Genomic DNA, 13,414 nt, shown 5'->3' with positions numbered 1-13,414 from the left:
CCTATCAGGGATGGTCTAGATAATACTTAGTCCTGCCTTGAGTGCAGCGGACTGGACTAGATGACCTCTCAAGGTCCATTCCAGTTCTATGACTCTATGATCTGAAAAAAATCATTTTCATTTTTAGGCCTTTTGACGGAAGCAAGCAAAAGAGTCTCAAAAGAGGAAGAGATAGGGTAGTGCTGGTGCCTCTCTTATAAGCTTTAGCCCAGTGAGTAGCACATTCACCTGGGGTGTGGGAGACCTGCGTTCAGTTCCTGCTTATGCCTGATGGGAGAAAGGCTCTGAACCCAAGTCTCCCATATCTCAAATGAGTGCCCTAGCCACAGGGCTAAAGCTTATAAGGGAACCACCACCTCCATCTTTACCTCCTCCAGCCATTTTGTGAAACCTTTGCTTGCTTTTGCCAAAATGAATGAAAGTCTAAACTAAATTTTTTGGGTTGAACTGAAATGTTTTGTTTTGACATTACTGAAACATTTTGACTTGAAGTTTTTTGTTTCAGTAATGTCAAACCATTTCAATTCATTTTAGTGTGAAATATTTTTGGACTTTTCAATGCACTGACCCAAGAGGACTTCTCTCCCCCATCTCCCTTGTTTCCAAAACTGCCAGTGAATCAAAAAAATCCATTATCACCCCGCTCTACATTAAACTGTATTGGAACCAGATTTACCACTAATCATGTATCTACTCAATTTTGGAAAACTGGACCCCTGCAAGTGTAAATACAGCCCTTAGAGTTTCATTATGAGAAAGAGATCTATTTATAATGGTTGATTTACAATTATTATAACCTTGACCTTCCCTTTTCTGCAAAAGCCGAGAGACAGACCTAACAAACACAGCAGTATGATTACTATTTTGATTCTACATTGATACATTGCACAGTTGTTTCTTACATAGTGCTAATTAAATATTGACAAAATTATAATACTTGAGAAATAAAATTAAGTTTTTAAAAAATATTTCACTTTAACTGCTAATGAAATCTGAAGAGAATACCTTAATGCAAATATGGTGTGACTTTGAACTCTGTTAAACAAGAGAATCTTACTAATATAAATAGTCAGCAAAATAATTTATACTGAAGTAAGTGGGCTTTTCTGAAATAAAATACTTCATGTCTTACCTTGGAATAAACCTTTTCTTCCTCCTGGAGTTCCTGGTGCTGTTGACTTTCCAGCATTTCAGTCTGGAGAGTGGCAACCATCTTTCCAACATTTTCTGATGCCTCTGAAATAACTTTCAAGGCTTCTTCATCAGGAGTGACTGGTCTGAATGTTTCTTCTTTTAGTTCTGCACATATTTCACTCCAGACTTCTCCGACCTTTGTGTTAACCAGACAGACTATTTTAAAAAAAGGCTTATATTTATTTCTGAAAATACAAAATACAATTCACATATCCTCTCCCGCTCTCCTTTTTGTTAAGTTTTATTCTCCAGAATGCTTACACAGGGCTTGTCTTCAGAGAGTTGAACCAGGATGTAAATCTGCAGCCACACCATCTTTTGTGGTACAAAACTGCCTTATTAGGGGGTCATAACAAGTTGCCATAATGTGTGTGTGCACACACGCATGCACGGGTGTTCAAGAAGAGTAAGTCAGAAAAAACTTTTGAGGGTTGTGTGTTAAATCTGATTTATAACTTGTATATATTGCAGTTATTAAGGGGTTCTTCAGCTGTAATACATTTTTATTTTTATTGTATTTTTTGTGTATGTGCAAACGATGGTAAAGTAGTAAAAAAATACTCACTTTAAAGTCAAGATATCGACGTATGATAGCGAGTGTGACAAAATCCTTAGCAGACAAACCAGGCAAATTTTCAAAGCCTAAAAAAGTATTGTTAATTATTATTTAGATATGAATGACATCATAGAATAGAATATCAGGGTTGGAAGGGACCTCAGGAGGTCATCTAGTCCAACCCCCTGCTCAAAGGGGGACCAATCCCCAGACAGATTTTTATCCCAGATCCCTAAGTGGCCCCCTCAAGGATTGAACTCACAACCCTGGGTTTAGCAGGCCAATGCTTAAACCACTGAGCTATCCTTCCCCCTGTATTTGTCTTAAAATATAAGACAATACACCATGGCACTTACTAAAGTGTGACTAACCGTTATCAAATGCAAAAGTGTTGTCACAAATGCGTATAGTATCTTCACCAAACTCTCTTCTAATCCTGTCAGTTACTTGTACTGGCTTCTGGTGATAAGCTAGCCACTTCCCTATAACTAAATCATTCTGTTTTAATGCTTTACTTCTGCGTGTCCACACAACCTTCATATCACCTGTATTGCCATGGCTGGTGTTATGTCTCTGCTATTCTTGTATGGCAAGGAAATGTTCCTCTATTTAAACTAAATCAGATTCCATAAGGCAGGGGTGGCCAACCTGAGCCTGAGAAGGAGTCAGAATTTACCAATGTACATTGCCAAAGAAATACATCAGCAACCAGCTCCCGCCCCCCCGCCCATCAGCAGCGCTGCTGATCAGCACCTCCCCCTCCTTCCCCATACCTGCCGATCAGCTGTTTCGTGGTGTGCAGGAAGCTCTGGGGGGAAGGGGGAGGAGTGAGGGCATAGCAGGCTCAGGGGAGGGGGTGGGAAAGGGTGGAGTGGGGGCAGGGCTTGTGGCAGAGCCAGGGAGCATCACTGGCACATTGGAAAGTTGGCACCTGTAGCTCCAGCCCCGGAGTCAGTGCCTACACAAGGAGCCGCATATTAACTTTTGAAGAGCTGCATGTGGCTCCGGAGCCACAGGTTGGCCACCCCTGCCATAAGGGATAGACGTAGCTAACTCCTTCCTTATTGAGAAGCATGATACTGTGGCTCCAGTAAAGTGATGAATCATGGAGGAGCAGAGCTGTTTAGCTGAGAAGTAGCCAACAGGAGGAGAGTCATACTACAGGGATTTTGGTACTTTCTTTCGGGGATTTGTACTGAGAGCCTCTTCTAAACTCCTGAACTCAGCCTTGCAAACAGAATGACTCCAGTATTTTATAAAATGTTACTAAGAATAAATGTAAACAGAGATGGTGGAGGCAAGGTACAGCTACTAGGACATTGAATTCTCACTTTTGTGCATGTTTAATTTCAATAATAATATCCAATTAACATAATTTTGAATTGTTCAGATACTATATTTGCCCAAATCTCATTATAAATCTCACATTCACAAAATACTTGTAGCCCAACGCTGTAGTATGTATTTATTAGAGTATGTTTTACATCATTTTACAGTTTTAAAGCATTTTGTGACATGTAGCATGGCATGAAAGGAAAAGCCTTAACAATAGATTTTTTGAATCTGCCATATCAGACAAAAAAAAAACCCAGTATGTGACATGGCTTCATTGAGAGGTATGCCACACAGTTTTAAATGCTGTAAAAAGCTTTCCAATTTTGTATAATCCATTTCCATGCTATTTGTTTCTCACATCTGGTGTTCTGAACTACAGAAGCAATATGGAGATGTTGTCTGAATCATAGATATGTAGGGATGGAAGGGACCTTGAGAAGTCATCAAGTCCAACCCCCTGCGCTGTGGCAGGACCAAGTAAAGCTAGAACATCCCTGACAGGTGTTTGTCAACTTGTTTTTAAGAGCTTCCAATGATGGGGACTCCACAATGTCCCTTAGAAGCCTATTCCAGAACTTATCTACCCTTATGGTTAGAAAGTTTTTCCTGATATCTAACCTGAATGTAGGTCAAGCATGTATAGCAATGGCTATATTGTGCTGCTGGTGAAGTTCAGATTAATGACAAATTTGAAAATTGGGATGCAATGTGTACTCCTTACCTAGCTTGCATAACACAGAATAAATTTTTGCCCTCATGTTTTCAGACACTTCCATGATAGCAATGCTGGGGCAGTTGGCAGGCATTGGGATCACTCCTTGTTGTTCTTGGAAGCTGCCAACTAAAGGTTTCTTTGCATCTAATAATTTCATAACACACACATACACACAAAAAGTTAACAAGTGTCAGGTTACACGTTATTAAACTTTTATAATATTTTAAAAATAGGTTATGTGGCTTCATGTTAGCCAACCACTATATACTGGTATATTTCACTATTTATCCTTGGTCACCTCCAAAACTGGGGTAGTCATCTCATTTAATGTATACCGACACAAACCTAGAATAGCTCCATTGATTTGGTGTGAGATAGGGCAGAATTTGGGCCAGGAAATGCTGATTAATACTGATAACTTCTTGTGGCAATAAAACTTTCCCTTTCGTGCTATTTCACATTTTATATCTGTATAAGTTATTTGCAGGAAGCTCTCAGCATTAGAGGAAAACCACTTTCAAGTAAACTTTGAAATATGACATAGAACTCTCCTTAAGGACACAGATGATATATAGCTGCAGAATGAAGCTGTTCAACTGTCAATCATTAAAAAGGAATGGACTGTTGAGGATATTAAGGATAGTTCTCTTGCCAGGTAATGAAGCAAATGTCACCTAGTGGCAAACCTGTATAACAAAATTAAAACTTTATATGTAGGCATTTTGAGGTTGGTCAGATGAAGAAGCACTGACATAGGAATGAGAGTTACTATAATTTATTTATATTTGAAGGACTCAGTTGTTAGAAGAATAATTTATTTTCTACTTTATTCAATGAAACTGCACACAGATGGTTTAAAGTCTGCTAACCCTTACCAACAATTCTTCCATCTTGATCATGTTTGACTCCCAGCTCCAACTCCTCTTGTTTCCACAAATGTATTAAAAGGCTAGCAGCAGTCTGATCTTTTTTCCCTCTCCAGGTGTTGATGTGAGAAGCAGTTTTAGAATTGTCACAAAATTCAACCAATATTCCAAGAATTAGGTTGCATATGTTCTTTTGTTTTAACTTTGTCAAGGACCAGGGAAAAGAGTTGAAAGTAGTTTAGAACACAAAGAAATTCCATCTTCATAGCCAAAACAGAGAAATCCCATGGACCAAACTGTTCAAAACTAGTCACCAAAATTACTTTCACAAAACTTCCACATGCACTTGCATGTGGAAGGCCCACAAGTTTTGTATGAGTACATTAGGTTGCTAGTAGTAAAATGCTGGCCATGTGTCTATAAAGTACCTTTTAAGTCCCTAATTCATCAAGACACTTAAGGGCATGCTTAAGTGTATCCCTATTGATTTCAATGAGACTTAAGCATGTGCTTAAATGCTTTCCTGAATCAGGACCTAAGTGAATAGCCTATAAATAGAAGAATCCATTAAAATATAAATTTTAGTGAAATTAACACCGACAAATATTTTAAAAAAAAACAAAGATAAAAGGAGACACTTGTATGATATATGCATGTACCCTGGAGTGTAGGTACTTAACAATGAGTGAATTAACTGTTCTGGGGTACACCGATGTGATACTCTCAGGAGGAGCAGTAACAAAAAGGAAAAATTTGCTATTTTTCTATGTTTTAGTACTAGTGTTATTCTCTAATAATAATACCTACTGCCAACAAATCCAGAAGGAGAAAAATGCCCTCTTTTTCGAGAAAATAATCCTCTGCGATGTAACATCCCATGACACAGCACCTTAAATGGAAATAACTTCCATGTTAGAAATAACACCTTTCACGCTATACAATAGCCTAGTAAACATGCAGATAATTTGCTTTAATGTGTTGCATAAAAATCATATATCATAGGATGTTTACATATATTAACTCTACATTGCTTGTAACAGAAAAAATAAATATACTTGTTAAAAAATTGATTGAAGAAGCCACTAATTTTAAGTATATTTCAGAATTTTTTTTTGGTAAGGTTTGTTTCAGCTGTTGTAGGTTAGAGCAACCTCATTTGGGCCCCAGCCAGCCTCAGGACCCGGGGAGACTAAGCGCTTGTCTACACTGGCAAGTTTCTGTGCAGTAAAGCAGCTTTTTGCGCTCAAACTGCAGATGTGTACACACTGCCAAGCCACTTTTCGTGCAGAAACTCCTCAGTTGCAGTGCTGCAAAAAACCCCCTTGACGAGGGTCATAAGGCTATTTGCGCAGAGGCTCCAGCGCTCAATTGCCAGTGTAAACACTAGATTGCTTTCTATGCAGTAACTGGCCTCCTGAACTGTCCCATAATGCCTCAAGTGACCGTTCTGCTCATTGTTTTGAACTCGGATGCCCTGGAGACATGCGCCCCTCCCCTTTCAAAGTACTGTTTCTGTTTGAACTTACAAGACAGCATGCTGACACACTCTCTGCCCCCCAAAACACAGTCTATCTGCCTCCTACCCTCCCTCCACACACACACACACACACACACACACCCCTCACTCTCTCTCCCTCCTCCCCCAAACTTCAGTTGAAAAGCAGCTGGCAATGTAGTAGGATGCCCATGGAACAATGGGATTGGGAAACCTGCATCATGTGACATTGTGCCTGCCCCATGAGGCATTGAAAACCCTTCCCAAAGCACCCTGCAGCCAGTTGCACAGTGGGATAGCTACCACAATGCACAGCTGTCTTTTGCTGTTGCAAGAGCTGCTAATGTGGATGAGCTCCAGCATCACAAGGAGCACAGTGTGGACATGCAACAGCAGTTTAATTCCAGCATTTTAATAAAAGTAGTACAACTTGTAGTGCAGAAACTTGCCAGTGTGAACATACCCTTAGAGACACTTTTACTTTTCCACGTTCATGGTCAGCATCATCTGAAGATTGAAACCAGTGCCTAAAGAACTTCTTTGCATATCAGTGATGCAATCTCCATTCAGTACAGCTCAAAGCCACCTTTCTACTACCTCAATCCTGGGTTGCCTGGGGGCAGAAACAGCTCACAGTACAAGAGATGCTACTTGTACCTAGTGTGGCAACTGAGGATGAGTTCACAAGATGCTCCACCTCCCACCTTGGAATGGCCCTTCCTTACTCCCAACAGGACACTTGTGTCAAGAGTGGGAGGAGGAAGTGGATGGCCTAGAGTCAACTATTGCTTGTGCAATCCAAGAATTTTCCTGGTACAGGAGAAATCTTAAGCTGCTCTTTTAGGGCATCTTTCTGTCTGCTATGGGTGAAACTAGGACAAAGGATTGAGCCCCAGATCTAGTATGAATTGTGTACAAAAATATTTTTATTATTATGATTTAGTCAAATAGTATAATGAACGTTTAAGCACTTTAAATGAGAGAAAGGTCTTCATGTCTAGAGAAGAGTAACAACCTTACAAACATAAAATACAAGACTTCCTTTTAACAATTACTGTTGTTAAAATAATTCCACACTTACCACAAACTGTCTAATGTGGTAAAAAGGAGTCGATTATGACCTAATCCACTATATAACTTATTTGGATCCATCTTCATGAATGGAATAAGTATATCCACTCCTTCACAGCCAAACAGTTCCTGTTAAGACATTAATCAAAGTTGTATTTTTCCTAAATACACACAAAATCTCAAAGAAACAAAAACTAAATCATGTTCCTTGTATCTGTATTAGTTCTTCCTCATGAACTAGAGGAGAAATTTTTCCTTATATTGTCAGTGCTAAAATAGATTTTCAGTTTTTGATTCTAAAAGTCCTTCCTATCTCACTATTTCTTCACCCCAACAAACATATTTTCATCCCTTGATTTAGATGATGCAAAATGGTAATGGCAGGGTTCAGTCAACTGCTCAAAAGGACTATGAGTAAGATGATGGAAGTAAAATGCAACATCACTGAAACTAGTTGTCAGAGAGCCTTTGATTCATGAGTGGTGAACTACAAATGATACTTACCTTTGAAGAAAATGGCAGTGTAATTTAAATAAAAATATATTTTGACTTTTCTCACAGAATAATGCAGTAGGATTACCTTTCTATGAAGATCATTTTCACAGAGAGTAGACAAGATAAGTAATATATCAGTTTGAATTTCCAGTACAATGGCATCTTCTTTTTCTTTAGATTTGTTTGTTATATGCTTTAAGATATCTGGAATGACAGACACATTAAAAACATGAGTGTTCTGTTTTACACAGAAAACCTAATTATATCCAGTTACTACCTTTGCTGATATTTTTAAAATAAAATTTTCCAATGCAAGTACTCTATTGTCTAACACAATCTACCTGTGCTATACAAGATTTATCTACTGAGCTTCACAAGATCTCACACAACCTGTAGTACTCTTGACTGAAAATTAGTTGCTAACCATGAAAATTAAGGAGTAGATTGTGTAACCTTGACCCCCATGGACTAAAGCCAGTGGAACTACAGGCTTGTCCACACAGCAACCTACTGTACACCAGCTTGCTGTGCACTAACTTGCCATGTGGATACAGAGCAGTGAAAGTCCCAGAGTACAGCTTAGTGTACGGAGAGCAGAATACTAAGCAGCACTCCAGGACTATCACCGTGCTGCAGTAGTATCCATATAACCAGTTAGCGTGCAGCAAGCTGGTGTGCTGTAGATTCACATCCTGACTTGCCACAAGATAACTCACCAAGTAGACAAGACCACTTAAGTACCCTCTCAGGATAAATTAAAGCTCCATAATTTGATATTCAAAATAAGGGGTGAAATTCTGGCTTCACTGCAATGAACGGGTGTTTTTCCATTGACTTCAGTGGGACCAGATTTTCACTGAAGGACATTAAACCCTTTATTTCTTTCCAAAACAGAATTTCTGTTATAAGACATTCCCTATCTTCCACATCATGCCATCATTAGATTCCTCCAATTTTGGTTCTGCTGCACTCTTGGAACTTTTATTTAAAAAGCAAAACAAAACAAAAAGAACTTTGTAAACAATTCATGATTTCACAATTAACACAAATTAAAAATAATAAATAGTACATTATAGCAGGTATGATATATTTGACTAAGAAGTGGTCTGAGGTGCAGAGTGGGACAGAAGCAGAGCAGCTTTACTCTGCATTTCTCTCCCTTATTCTCCTGGCACAACATTTATCAGATAAAAGACTTAAGTGTAGGCACTGATTCTGCGTTTACACTAAGGCCCCTTTACACCACTCTGACAGTGAAAATGAGTGAGAGTTACATTTCTGCTCATTTTAAGGTCCCTTTTCTCTGCCAGAGTGCTTTAAAATGGTCTTAGTGTAAATGAGAATTAGGGTCACAGTCTCTGACCCTGCTCCTATCCAAGTCAACTGGAGTTCTGCCATTGATTTCAGGAGACAAGGATCAGGGCCATAATCATGTATGTAAATTATCTGGGAGTTCGGAGAATACAAAACAGTAATGGGATCCACACCTTTCACTCCTAAACTGTGAAGTGCTTTGAGATTTACTGACAAAAAGTGCTATATGAGACAAAGATATTATTATTAAATCATGGATTCAGATCAGTTCAGTCAATTCTGGTCAAAAGTTATCATAGGATACTTGTTCAGTGACCTATGAGTCTGCATACCCTTGTGAGTACTCTCACCAAAAAAGGATAAAGAATGAATTAAGATGGATGCTAAACTACTCTCTCTCCACCCTCCAGAGCAGGTTTGAGCAATCTTTGTGTTCTGTGTTTGTACAGTACCAAGCACAATGGGGCCCTGGTCCATAACAGGGTTCCCTAGGTGCTACCAGAATAATAATAATAATAATAATTAGACAGCTTGCACTTTACAAATTATATCCCTTGGCTTTACAGAAGTATTCTATTTTTGTGTGTGTGTGTGTTGTAGTGTCACAACATTAAAACAAATTAAATCAATTAATTTTTATATTGTTTTCACTTTTCCCCCCAATCGTGCCCTCACATATTGAAATTTTTCAGCAGTCGGGGACATGTATTAAAAACTAAAGCACAAGAACATGGAGGAATCTGGATATGTCTTACTGATCAAGAGACCATGCTTTGACAGAAATGTTTCATGAAAGAGATTAATTCCTTTTTTAAGTGAAAAAAGGGAAGTATCTCAGATAAGAATCAAAGCTGTTAATTAATGATGACACTCAAGTGTTAATATCTATGAACTAGTACCTGTACCACTTGGCACAATGTTGATTGTACATCAATATTATAATATAAAAAAAGGAGCACATATAATTTTATGTGCTAGAAGGTAAAAATAGGAAGTTACAGAACATAATATTCCCAGTTTGTATACTTAAGTGCAACATTCCAAACACAGTATATTCAACAGAAGAACACACTATATAGTGGATAAATATCACAACATAAATTGTGCTTTACCCAACAGTTGGTTAATTGCTCCCTGATCACAAAGATCGAGGTTCACAGCTTCGTCACAAAGGGACACCACAGGTCTCAGGACTCTCAGACTGTAGCGCATCTGTGCAAGTTTGTTGCCACGACCACCTGCACCATGGAAACAGTTACCTTGACCGAAGAAGGGATCTGTGGATAAATCAAAATGAACATCTGCTTTTGCAATTCAGTGTAGATTCAAAATAAAGTTATGCTTTCAGCTGCTATTTTGCAGGTTTCAAATAAACCAAAACCAAAGTAACTAATCCCTTATTACTAAGGCTTTGTGCTTAAAAATAAATTTTCTAATAAGAAATCTTAAAATACTTAAGACTATACTTTTTATTATCATAACAAATGTGTTTTTAATGAGTATTTTTCATTATTTCAACAATTTAGTTATCTCAATAAGTTACTGGTTAGTTTTTTTTCAGTGGAATCTGTGCTCCAATAGTGTTGTACCATGGGTACTGTGCTATATAATTGGTTATGTTTTGGCTATATACAGTGTATGTTTTATAGTAAAACTTAAGGTATTAAAATAAATAAATAGAATAGTGAATACTAGTATTAGCCATTTTCTTTTTATTCATGCCTTGCAAGTAACAGCCAGGATTTTGTCTGTGTCCATGTTAATTAAATTAAAAAAAATTCAAAAGCCTAGGCCCCAATGTAGGAAAAGATAGGTGCAAAATTTAGTAAAGACTAATTTACAATGCCTTTACATTAGTTACATTAATTTACAATGCCATAAAACACTGCTATTTGTTACCTTTTAAAGGTCTCTGTAAAAAACTGTTTATGTAAATAAAAAGTGCATGTATCAAAAAAAAAAAAAAAAAGGGTAAAGGCCATTGTTAATGGCCAAAAAACAAAACAAAACAAAAAACAAAACCCAAGCTAAAAAAACTAAAAAACCCTTAAAAACGCCAAAAAATCATCAGCGCGCATTCATGGTTAAAAAGGGGCAAACTAACAACCCTGAGGTAAAGGCTGACAACCTTAGAACACAAAATAATTAATTATATCAAAACTAAACAAAACAACCCTCCCAAAGGTGTTTTAGGCCATCAAAAAATAACACCCATTAAAAAGTAACTGGTCATAAACTAACACAGCAAAATCCATAAATTTCAATTAAAAAACAACAACAACAACAAAAACCCTATAAAAAAAGGGTGCTTTGCCATGGGGCTTTGGGTTTGTCTTGCCAACAGCTCCAAAAGCATCAAATTGCAACCGACAGAGCCCGGCTCCCCTCTCCAACCAATCTGGCTGGCCACTAAATTAATCCAGACTCTGGACTGGTAACTGTAACATCAACTGGCAGGATTGTATGTGTATGTAACTAAAAAGCATATGCTAATTGCTGTATTCTCAATAAATGCGGCGTGTTGCCTTTTCCCCTATTAAAAAAAAAATCTCGTGTGCTTTATATGAGCATAACAGTAGGATAAGTAAAAGAACACAAACACATAAGAACAGCCATACTGGGTCAGACCAAAGGTCCATCTAGCCCAGTATCCTGTCTTCTGACAGTGGCCAATGGCAGGTGCCCCGGAAGGAATGAACACAACAGGTAATCATCAAGTGATCCATCCCCTGTCACTCATTCCCAGCTTCTGGCAAACAGAGATCAGGGACACCATCCCTGCCCATCCTGGCTAATAGCCATTTATGGACCTATCCTCCATGAATTTATCTAATTCTGTTTTGAACCCTGTTACAGTCTTGGCCTTCACAACATTCTCTGGCAAAGAGTTCCACAGGTTGACTGTGCACTGTGTGAAGAAATACTTCCCTTTGTTTTAAACCTGCTGCCTATTAATTTCATCTGGTGACCCTTAGTTCTTGTGTTATGAGGAGTAAATAACACTTCTTTATTAACTTTCTCCACACCAGTCATGATTTTATAGATCTCAATCATATCCCCCCTTAGCAGTCTCTTTTCCAAGCTGAAAAGTCCCAGTCTTATTAATCTCTCCTCATATACGGAAGCCATTCCATACCCCTTATCACTTTGTTGCCCTTTTCTGAACCTTTTCCAATATATCTTTTTTGAGATGGGGTGACCACATCTGCATGCGATATTCAACATGTGGGCATATCATGGATTTATATAGAGACAATATTATATTTTCTGTCTTATTATCTATCCCTTTCTTAATGATTCCCAACATTCTGTTAATTTTTTTGACTGCTGCTGCACATTGAGTGGATGTTTTCAGAGAACTGTCCACAATGACTTCAAGATCTCTTTCTTGAGTGGCAACAGCTAATTTAGACTCAATCATTTTATACGTATAGTTGGGATAACGTTTTCCAATGTGCATTACTTTGCATTTATCAATATTGAATTTCATCTGCCATTTTGTTGCCCAGTCACCCAGTTTTGTGAGATCCCTTTGTAGCTCTTTGCAGTCTGCTTTGGATTTAACTATTTTGAGTAGTTTTGTAGCATCTTCAAATTTTGCCACCTCACTGTTTATCCCTTTTTCCAGATCATTTATGAATACGTTGAACAGCACTTGGCTCAGTATAAACCCCTAGGGGACACCACTATTTACCTCTCTCCATTTTGAAAACTGACCATTTATTGCTATCCTTTGTTTCTTATCTTTTAACCAGTTGCCAATACCTGAGAGGACCTTCCCTCTTATGCCATGACAGCTTACTTTGCTTAAGAACCTTTGGTGAGGGACCTTGTCAAAGGCTTTCTGAAAATCTAAGTACACTATATGCACTGGTTTCCCCTTGTCCACATGCTTGTTGACCCCCCTCAAAGAATTCTAGTAGATTGGTGAGGCATGATTTCCCTTTACAAAAACCATGTTGACTCTTTTCCAACAAATTAAGTTCATCTATGTGTCTGACAATTTTGTTATTTACTATAGTTTCAACCAGTTTGCCCGGTACTGAAGTCGGGCTTACCGACCTGTAATTGCCGGGATCACCTCTGGAGATCTTTTTAAAAATTGGCATCATATTAGCTATCCTCCAGTCATTTGGTACAGAAGCTCATTTAAATGATAACTTACAGACTACAGTTAGTAGTTCTGCAATTTCACATTTGAGTTCCTTCAGAACTCTTGGGTGAATACCATCTGGTCCTGGTGACTTATTTCTGTTTATCTATTTGTTCCAAAACCTCCTCTAACACCACCTCAATCTGGGACAGTTCCTCAGATTTGTCACCTAAAAAGAATGGCTCAGGCTTAGGAATCTCCCTCACATCCTCAGCTGTGA

The 13,414-nt window shown here is 38.2% G+C and overlaps 1 protein-coding gene across 9 annotated transcripts in view; it reads right to left on the bottom strand.

Annotated features, from left to right (window-relative positions):
* CFAP69 (cilia and flagella associated protein 69) overlaps nucleotides 1-13,414 on the bottom strand; it is a 40,234-nt gene that overhangs the window by 11,540 nt on the left and 15,280 nt on the right. For all 9 annotated transcript variants that reach the window (XM_005282409.4, XM_065583045.1, XM_008169515.4 and 6 more), the window contains 8 exons: nucleotides 10,154-10,318; nucleotides 7,813-7,931; nucleotides 7,243-7,361; nucleotides 5,474-5,555; nucleotides 4,676-4,868; nucleotides 3,807-3,944; nucleotides 1,760-1,836; nucleotides 1,133-1,330 (listed from right to left, as the gene is read on the bottom strand). In XM_005282409.4, coding sequence (XP_005282466.2) covers nucleotides 1,133-1,330; nucleotides 1,760-1,836; nucleotides 3,807-3,944; nucleotides 4,676-4,868; nucleotides 5,474-5,555; nucleotides 7,243-7,361; nucleotides 7,813-7,931; nucleotides 10,154-10,318 — 1,091 coding nt within the window. The remainder of the gene's footprint in view (nucleotides 1-1,132; nucleotides 1,331-1,759; nucleotides 1,837-3,806; nucleotides 3,945-4,675; nucleotides 4,869-5,473; nucleotides 5,556-7,242; nucleotides 7,362-7,812; nucleotides 7,932-10,153; nucleotides 10,319-13,414) is intronic.

Source organism: Chrysemys picta, chromosome 2 (genome assembly GCF_011386835.1).
Source record: "Chrysemys picta bellii isolate R12L10 chromosome 2, ASM1138683v2, whole genome shotgun sequence".
Classification (NCBI taxonomy): domain Eukaryota; kingdom Metazoa; phylum Chordata; order Testudines; family Emydidae; genus Chrysemys; species Chrysemys picta.
Note: the sequence above shows the minus strand (reverse complement) of the source record. Positions and strands in the feature narration are given on the sequence as shown.